The 9,467-nt window shown below is 46.5% G+C and overlaps 1 protein-coding gene and 1 long non-coding RNA gene across 2 annotated transcripts; one reads left to right on the top strand and one right to left on the bottom strand.

Annotated features, from left to right (window-relative positions):
• Positions 1–309: 309 nt before the first annotated feature.
• On the bottom strand, positions 310–6,727 carry LOC104845602 (uncharacterized). Its single transcript, XR_775596.3, has 3 exons — positions 6,594–6,727; positions 4,600–4,660; positions 310–3,332 (listed from the first exon to the last, which is right to left on the bottom strand). It is a non-coding gene; the product is annotated as an uncharacterized LOC104845602 (long non-coding RNA).
• Positions 6,728–6,925: 198 nt separating this feature from the next.
• On the top strand, positions 6,926–8,962 carry TWIST1 (twist family bHLH transcription factor 1). The gene is made up of 2 exons (XM_010587439.2): positions 6,926–7,988; positions 8,525–8,962. The coding sequence occupies exon 1, from the start codon at positions 7,347–7,349 to the stop codon at positions 7,944–7,946; it is 600 nt and encodes a 199-aa protein (XP_010585741.2). The 5' UTR covers positions 6,926–7,346; the 3' UTR covers positions 7,947–7,988; positions 8,525–8,962.
• The last annotated feature ends 505 nt before the right edge of the window (positions 8,963–9,467 follow it).

Below are 9,467 nucleotides of genomic sequence, written 5' to 3'. Positions count from 1 at the left end.
CTATTCAACCTATGTCATTTTTGCTGTGTGTTGTAAATTGACACAATAAGCCCCGTGATGTGTGCATCTCCAGGAGAAAGATGCAGCAGTCTGCTTCCATAAAGATTTACAGGCTTGGAAACCATATGAGGCAGTCACCATGAGCTGGAATCAACTCTACTGCAGTGGGTTTTGGGTGTGCATCTTAATTTGGTTTTTGAGCCTTTCTTTTCCTTTCCTTTTGGGATAGCCTTCCTGGATACATACATAGAGGCTACCATTGCATTAAGATAATTTCTCAAAGTACAAAGCCATTCTTATCACCTCAGTTATCATTCAATGTCCTTCATTGGCACGCTTTGCAAACATCTATCATAGCATTTAACTCCTCGTGTTATAAAATTGTTTCCCATTAGACTGTGAAGTCCTTGAGGTCAGGGACTAAATCTTTTTACTCAGGTCATTTAACATAATAGGAGGAACCAGAGTATTTTTGTTAAATTATAAAAGAATCAATAAATGCACTACAATTAATTAATGTCAGTTGAAACGAGAATTCTGGTCTCCAGAATGCACGATTAGGCAGAAGTTGGAGCTTACAATCTCTCAAGGTCTTGTGTAGGGGTGAGTGAGAACAAGACTTATCATCTGCAGGTCTGTCCTTCCCTGAGTTATCTGAGGTAGGGAAGGGAGCCATTGATCCTGGCCCGCCACATGGAAAAACGTCCGGTTTGACTTCCATTGTGGAGGTCAAATGGAAAATAAATAATGAGCTGGGAGTCTCAGCAACCACATAAGATTTCTGAAATTCCATTAGGGTTAATAGCATTTTTCATGGAGTAATGATATCAGCATTCCCCCAGATCTCTTTTCCTCTACCACCCTGAGGTCCAGTAATGACAGCATGCTACCAGCTTCACTCTAATTTAAAAAAAAAAATAGGATGGGGCATATTCCACAATTAAACAGCAAGCTTTATTAAAAGTTTTATGGCCCTTTACCCTGTTCCTCACTCTGTCATGACCTGGATGAGAATGACAAGGATTTGAAAAACTAAATGCTTACACCCAGGGACAAGCAACTACTTGCAATGATGTCTTTGAGCAGAAACTGGAGTAAATATTCCTGGTGGTTTCCTATCCCCCATTCTGTGCATTAATTTCTTCCTTTCTCTTGCCATTTAGGCCCATTTTCCCTTGACATATCAAGCCTCATTCTCTCTTGTTCTCTTTCACTCTTGATCACTTGCTCTGGCTTCCTCTTTTACCCTTTCTATTCAGGTTCTGGAATCGACTCCATGGCATTGGGTATTCAGGTTCTGCCACCTCTCCAACGATCTCCTCCTTATTTTATTTTTTTCTCTCCCTCGTCTTTTTTTTTCTTTTGGTCCATTGTTCCATCCCTCCTTGGAGGTTCTCAGAGAAAGTTATTAGGAATGTATTTGCTTGAAGACACAAATGCAAAGCAAAGCATTTAGTTCCAAATGAAGCAGGGATTCCCCAGCCTGGTTGTGCTGGCAACGCCAGAACTATGAAATTCTTCCAGAAAAATATCAAGACATAACTCACTTTAATATACATTTTAATTTACAAATTAATCAGATGTTCTGAAACCATTTTTGAGAGAAGGGTATAGGAAAGGAGGAGGACATTATTAAATGAAATCAAAGATTGTATATAATTATTATAGGGAAGTGCTGGGAGTCAGTATCATAAAATATCCTGTTCTACCATATCTCTGAAAAAAACTAGCTATTAATCAATCATGTATGTTAAAATGTAATTGACATAGCATAAAACACAATTTACAAATTAATTTTTCACATACAAGCATCCTAAATATCCAAACTAAAAATTCAGGATTTCCAACAAAGGCATTTTGGAGATGTATGTGTATATATATATATATAAATGTTTTTCATTGCCAAACACTGCTCTAAAATTAAGTAAGTAAAATTCCAGGTCACTGATATTTCTGTACAAATTCCAGACAATGTAAAATAAACATTTTTCCTTAACTACAAAAGTAATATTTAATATCTTTTTGTAAACGTATGCTTTCGTTTTATGTTGCACAAGACATATGATCTCCAAAAGTATCTGAAGTTTGAATGCCAACCTGTTTGATTATGTTTTAAAAATTAATAAAAGTGACATAAATCAAAAGACATGCCCAAAATGACATCAGTTAGTTATGTGTGGCATTTTTGCTATTTTGTTTGCCTTCCTCTTCTATAAACTTCTTTTGCCACAAAGTTCTCTGGGAAATTGTGTCCTCTTGTGGTCACTGGCAAAAACAGCATGTTTTCTATAGGAAGAACTAATTCAAACAATGGAAATATGACTTAAGGTTTCAGGAAAAGCCATTTGTTAAAAAAGGAAATCCCGTGAAGAGAGGTGAAAGTTGTAATCATAAAAGAAATTTAAATTTTAAAAAAATGTAAATAATTTGATCTACATTTTAAATGCTTGATTATAAATGATTAAAAGGAAGACATAAAAGTGCTTGCTCTGTAGGACATTTGTGGTCATAATAAAAGCTCCTATGACTAACTATGTATTTCTTACACTATTTCAACAGTTCTCCCAGCAACTCTTTGAAGTAAGTACAGTGAGAGTGTTTCAACAAGCTTAACTGGTAGCAGAGATGGGACACCAGCATTCCAGGGCCCACATCCAATAAGCTAACGAAAAAAAAAAAAAAAAAAACAATTAAAAGGTTCCTCAAGACTTTATACTTTTCCATGCTCTGATCCTGCCCTCTCCACAGTTTAGGCATCTCCTCATCCTGTCATTTTGAGCTAAAAGGTCAGATTAAGATTTATTTGAAAATTTGACTTGCTCATTTGAAGTGCTCTTGGCACCTGCATTTCTAGTTTTACACTTTTTCATTTCACTTCTTGATGAAAGCCTCGACTTTTATAATTTTCTTTCTTTCTTCTTAAATTCTAAAAGGGAAAAGCAGAACCAGTTAATTAGTAAACCATTCACTAAAAGAGAAAGAGCTCACATTTAGGGTAAAGGTGTTCAAACATTGTTGAGACTATCTAGTCACTAAAGAAGAACCTGCTTTTTACAAGGAGTGATCAAAGTCATTTGGGTTGACACAAATTTTCTTTTCCACTTTGATAAAATTCTCCCATTTAAGTATCTAGTAGGACAATTCCTGCCGAATGTTCAAACAAGATGAGGTCTAAGATATACTCATCGGAGATCCACTCAGCTGAAGCCTTTTCCAGCTTGCGCCCTCCTCTGTGCGAATGCTCTGCTTCATTCCTCTGTTTCCTTCACGCAGGCTGGAGAAATTATTTCACAGAACTCAAAGCCAACAAACAGGTGGTAGGCATCCAAAGTCTGAGGAGGAAGAAAAGTGTGGCAACAGAGTCAAGAGCTCACCTTTTGTGCAAATCCAAATTCCAAAATTTACCAGCTTGCCAAAAATTCTAGTGTGTTTGGTTCTTTTCCGTATCTAAAGGATATCGATAATCGATTGTTGCTAAGAGAACAATGCTGCATATGCAAATTGTAAGGGTACTTACATACTTAGTGCATATGCTCAGTATGAGGTTTCTAACTGCTACTTCTAACAGTACTTTTTTTTCAAATTTTAACACAGTACACATTCCTCAGGAAGGATTGCAAACATGCCAAGTCTGCAGTTTGAAAACAAAGCTCGTTTTGAATTAACCAAGTGCAAAACAAAAACTTTGTTTTCAGTTAAAACTATTTTTCAGGGACTTTATTTTAGAACTAGACAAAATGTTTTAATCCTGATTAACCCGGCATTCCCAAAGAAGGTAGTCCTCCACTGGCCGTCCTTCAAGTCATGCCGAGTTTACCTCCAGAGGGAAATTTCTAACACTGTTTTTAACAGCCTGAAATTAGGACTTTAGAAGGAAATGACCTTTTCTATCTTAAAAATGAATATTGTTCAAGTTACAATTATCATTGCATATGTGAGCTATCCAGGATTATAGTTGACTTGTCAGCACAAAAAAAAAAAAATGGGAGCCCACCTTTATTCTTGCCTTCCAAGTGTGGTTAAGAAAAATTCCTAGATAAAATGCAACGTACAGGATGCAGCTCTAGACGATCAGACAGTCTGGCCACAAGCTCAAGAGAGCATCAAGCCCCATACATTTTGAAAGGTTATTCTCTTGTGGAGCCTCACTTAAGAAGAAAACTCAAAAACTGGTCTCATCCCCTATAACTCCACGCCTCAGAAGAGTTCAAAAATTTCCTCTTGAAGAGACAGGATTGTAAGCCCCGTCTGGAAGTCTCGTTGGTTGTAATGGTTTTGGTTAGGTCATTCATTTTAAACCCTCTTCTAAGCATCATAGGTCTGGAGTGTCACCCCAGTTCAGGAGGTCCCTGTACCCGATGGCCAGGCACTCTTCATTCTCTAGAAGTTCAGTGCCCAGAGTAGGGCTGGGCTCACTTATTTAAGTAGTCTTGGAGATTGATGACTTTGCAAGTCAGGCTGGCTAATGACCCCTGGCTGCTGAGCTGTTGTGCACTCGGTTTTTCCTCCAGCTTGCCCGCCCATTCCCAATTCCCCTTGGTCAGGTAAGGTTTCTTTTACACTTTGCCCACACTTCCCACACTTTCCTGTCTTGCTTACCCATAGCCACAAAGGAAAGAGTCCAATCATTCCATCTCTTTATTTACTTTTGAGAACTCAGCTAAAGAGAAAAACATAACAAGGTTTGTGATTGATCTCAAAACAAGAGAGCAAAAGGTGGGAAAAAAATTGAGATTTCTACAGCCACGTTAGAAATGAATTGCGGAACACTCTGCAATTCAGATTCACAAAAGTGAACACTAGGTAGACCGTGGGGCAGAATTTCCATTTGTTTTATTCGCTAACGGCTTCCAAGAGATAAAATCCTTTGGACGGAAGATGCAAACACAAGGCGAAACTTATCAGAGCAGCTTTGTTTTCAGACCTGTCTGTGTGCTAAGCAGCCCTGGTCCGCAGTGGTTAAGAGCTGGGCTGCTAACCAAAAGGTTGACCCACCAGCCTGCTGGGCAGCAGAAAGGTATGGCAGTCTGCTTCCATAAAGATCTACAGCCTTGGAAGCCCTGTGGAGCAGTTCTACTCTGTCCTATACAGTCACTATGAGTCGGAATCGACTCCAAGACAACCGGTTCGGTTTCAGGTCTGTGAGCTGTTGGAATTAAGTGAAGGTCAATTTGAATCTTATTTTCAGACAGGCTGTCATTTTAATAGATGGCAGCGGCTCACGAAGCAGGTCAGTTGGCAAACGTTGTCTGAACATTTCTGTGAAAATGGTGAGGGAGAAACCCGGCAGGTTGCCCCTTTCATGACCACACAGGTCTGTTTGCGCCCCCCTCCCCCCCCACCCCCCCACCCCGCGGCAGGGAGGCCTCTTGCCCTCATCTCCCCCAGAAGGCTGAGTCCGGCTGCGGGCCCAAAGCTCACTAGACCCCGGGATTTCCGGTACTAAAGCTGCAGACCTTAACCGGGCACAGCCACGTGGCCTGCCCGCATTGTCGCCTGGGCTCCCTTCTCCTCATCCAGACACGCAAAGCAGAGACCCTTAGCCGGCCCAGAAAGGGGCGCTTCCCTGAGTTAACGGTTTTTGCTGGGCGAGTCCTGACTGGAAAGCCTGTTGGCGGACTTCGGCCTGCGCGGGGCCCGCGGGACCTGGGCGCCTCCAAATCGGCATCCGAACACTGATTTCGGCCTCTGCTTTGCTTTGCAACGTAAGGGATGAGCATAAAATGGTTATTCTACCCCAACTCCTTCGAAAAAAGAAAAAGTATAGCATTGCACCCACGAGCTTCACTTGCACAGCCACTTCCTTTTCAGCTCACCGACTTTATTCCTATTGCTACTTCTAGTTGCCCAGAATCTGCATAACACCCTCTTTGGGATTCTTCACTTTTAACGTATTAGATGAACATGCTTAAAGTACAAAAGTATCCAAGCAACTGGAAAGCTTTAGGGCGCAAGTTGCTTAATTGCCCACTCAACCTCCTAGGGAGGAGCAAAGGGAGCTTTCTAAGTGAGCAGACCCATGTGCCCAGACCCTGTTGAACGCCACTTCACTCTTAAGAGCTGACCTTCAGAGGTCACTAGGCAGGGCCTTATCCGGGATTAGGGGTGGTGGATTGTCCATTGGGTCCTCCACCTTCAACTGGCAGAGCAGGAGACTCCGGCGTCGCAAGAGCTCTTCGCTGCCGCTGCCCCTGCCCGCTTCTGCTCCTTTCCCTCAAGAACAGGGCTGCCTTCAGCAGGAGAATGAACTTCTACCTCTTTCTAGCACCTTCGGAGGCCTGCCCTTTGGGTGTTGGAAAGTGTTAGATTGGGTGTCCGTGGAGAGAAAAGGAAGGCCCAGAAGCTTCTCGGAGAGGGGTGAAAGAGCAGGCCGGGAAGCAGATCCGCAGCCCCCGCGACGCGGCCACGTCTTCAGAAACGCCCACAACCTCAAGGCCAGGCCGTGGGGGTTTGGCCCTTGGACTCTAGGGGCCCATGTACCTGCCCATGGAGTGGACTCCGCTGTTGCCAGTTTTCTTGTCACTCCCCCCGCCCCAGCAACCCCAAACCGGCCGCATAATATTAGAGGAAACTAGGGCGAGACGAGATATCACCCGAGTAGAAGCTGCTGTCGCCGCTGCTGTCACAGCCGCTCCGGGAGGGGCCGCCAGCGCGGCCTGGACGGTGCCCTCCGGCCGCTTCCCCGGCTGCGCCCGGGTGCGGGGGCGCCGCCCGCGCGCTCCGGCGCGGAAGGAAATCGCCCCGCGCCCGCCGGAGGAGGGCGGCGGAGAGGGGATGGGGGAGGGAAGCAAGGAGGCGGGCTGAGGGGCCAGGTCGTTTTTGAATGGTTTGGGAGGACGAATTGTTAGACCCTGAGGAAGGGGATGGGGGCGGGGAGGGGGGCTGGAAAGCGGAAACTTTCCTATAAAACTTCGAAAAGTCCCTCCTCCCCACGTCAGGCCAATGACACGGCTGCCCCCAAATTTTCCGCCTGCACGGAGGTATAAGAGCCTTCAAGCCTGCCGCTCTCGTGCAACTCCCAGACACCTCGCGGACTCGCCGGCACCCACAGCGTTTCCAGGCGGCCGAGCGGGGGTGCGCGTGCGGCCGTTGGGCGCCTTCTTTTTGGACCTCGGGGCCATCCACACCGTCCCCTCCCCCTCCCGCCTCCCTCCCCGCCTCCCCCGCGCGCCCGCCCCGCAGAGGTCCTCCCCGTCCCTCCTCCGGCTCCCTCCTCTGCGGGCCGCACCGCCCGGGCCGGCGCCGCGCGCGGGGGAAGCTGGCGGGCTGAAGCGCTTGGCTCTCCTTCTCTTCCCGGGCCGCCCCTCTGCCCCGGGCCCGCGAGGCCGCGCGTCGCCGCCCGAGAGATGATGCAGGACGTGTCCAGTTCTCCAGTCTCGCCGGCCGACGACAGCCTGAGCAACAGCGAGGAGGAGCCGGACCGGCAGCAGCAGCCGAGCGGCAAGCGCGGGGGGCGCAAGCGGCGCAGCAGCCGGCGCAGTGCAGGCGGCGGAGCGGGGCCCGGCGGGGCCGCGGGCGGGGGCGTCGGAGGCGGCGACGAGCCGGGCAGCCCGGCTCAGGGCAAGCGCGGCAAGAAGTCTGCGGGGTGCGGCGGCGGCGCGGGCGGCGGCGGCAGCAGCAGCGGCGGCGGGAGCCCGCAGTCGTACGAGGAGCTGCAGACGCAGCGGGTCATGGCCAACGTGCGGGAGCGCCAGCGCACGCAGTCGTTAAACGAGGCCTTCGCCGCGCTGCGGAAGATCATCCCCACGCTGCCCTCGGACAAGCTGAGCAAGATCCAGACCCTCAAGTTGGCGGCCAGGTACATCGACTTCCTCTACCAGGTTCTCCAGAGCGACGAGCTGGACTCCAAGATGGCAAGCTGCAGCTATGTTGCCCACGAGCGGCTCAGCTACGCCTTCTCGGTCTGGAGGATGGAGGGGGCCTGGTCCATGTCCGCGTCCCACTAGCAGGCGGAGCCCCCCACCCCCTCGGCAGGGCCGGAGACCTAGGTAAGGACCGGAGCCTCTGTGCCCCTTTGGCCGCTCAGGTGACTGACAGGCGGACTGACGTCCAGGCCGCGGTCCCCCTGTCCGCCTTCTCGCTTACCTCCGTTTCTCAGCCATCCCCACCCAACCTGGTACCGCCACCTCACTCCCCACCTCCCGAGTCCTAGGAAGTCAGTTCAGTACCCGCTAAGGAGAGGTCCCCCGGGGGATGCGCCCTTTTGAGGGGTGTGTATGTGCGTGAGTGTACGTGAAAGACAGGAGGGAAGGCAGAAAGACTCAAGGCCACCGGTAAGGACAGTGTTGCCAGGACCTCCCTTTCTTTGGGCTTTAAAATTTCGTCCTTAAAAGAAATGTTTTCAAATTCCACCTCCTCCTTTTTTCCGCCCACCCACTTCCTCTTGCCCTTGGGCTGAAATCCTTCCAGGTTGTTCAGCGTAGTTTCTCTGTGGTGGTGATAAGTACAGTGCTAAGTAGTCTTAGAAACAACCAGAGACCTAAACAATAACCAACTTTCCCCCCCTTCCCCTGGGTTTTTGCAGATGTCATTGTTTCCAGAGAAGGAGAAAATGGACAGTCTAGAGACTCTGGAGCTGGATAACTAAAAATATATATACATGCCAAAGATTTTCTTGGAAATTAGAAGAGCAGAACCTAAATTCAAAGAAACAGGGCGTGGGGCGCACTTTTAAAAGAGAAAGCGAGACAGGCCCGTGGACAGTGATTCCCAGACGGGCAGCGGCACCATCCTCACACCTCTACATTCTGATAGAAGTATGAACAGTTGTTTGTGTTTTTTTTTTTTTTTTGACGAAGAATGTTTTTATTTTTATTTTTTCATGCATGCATTCGCAAGAGGTTGTGCCAATCAGCCACTGAAAGGAAAGGCGTCATTATGGACTTTGTCTCTTTTAAAATGGTAACAATCAGAGGAAATTTTAAGAACATCTTTAGAAATAAAAATATTGGGATCAAACTGACCTGCAAAATCATAGTCAGTCAATTCCTTTTTTCATTCTTCCTCTGAGGGGAAAAAAAAAACTTAAAATACAAAAAACAACATTCTATTTATTTATTGATGACCCATGGTAAATGCAAATAGATCCGGTGTCTAAATGCATTCATATTTTTATGATTGTTTTGTAAATATCTTTGTATATTATTTTTCTGCAATAAATAAATATGACTGAAAAATTTAAGAACCTTAGAGTTTGGTCTATAATTTTAAAACCTAGGGTTAAATTAGAGGCAAATACCTGCTTGTTTAATTCCAGAGGCACCAGGCGGGAGGGGGCACTAATCTAAACAAAGCAGTGAATAACTCAAATAAACCAGCTACTGACAGACACAGGCATGTTATTTTAAAAGACAGCTTTATTATTATTCCAGTTTTGTGTTCAGTCAGTGGGCTTGGTAGCAAGCATCTCTTCTTCTCTTATCAAATCCCCAAACAACAAAAACTTAACAAATTTGTAATTCACTTCT

This window comes from Loxodonta africana, chromosome 8, assembly GCF_030014295.1.
Source record: "Loxodonta africana isolate mLoxAfr1 chromosome 8, mLoxAfr1.hap2, whole genome shotgun sequence".
In the NCBI taxonomy this organism is placed as follows: domain Eukaryota; kingdom Metazoa; phylum Chordata; class Mammalia; order Proboscidea; family Elephantidae; genus Loxodonta; species Loxodonta africana.
This window is presented reverse-complemented; position numbering and strand designations above follow the sequence as displayed.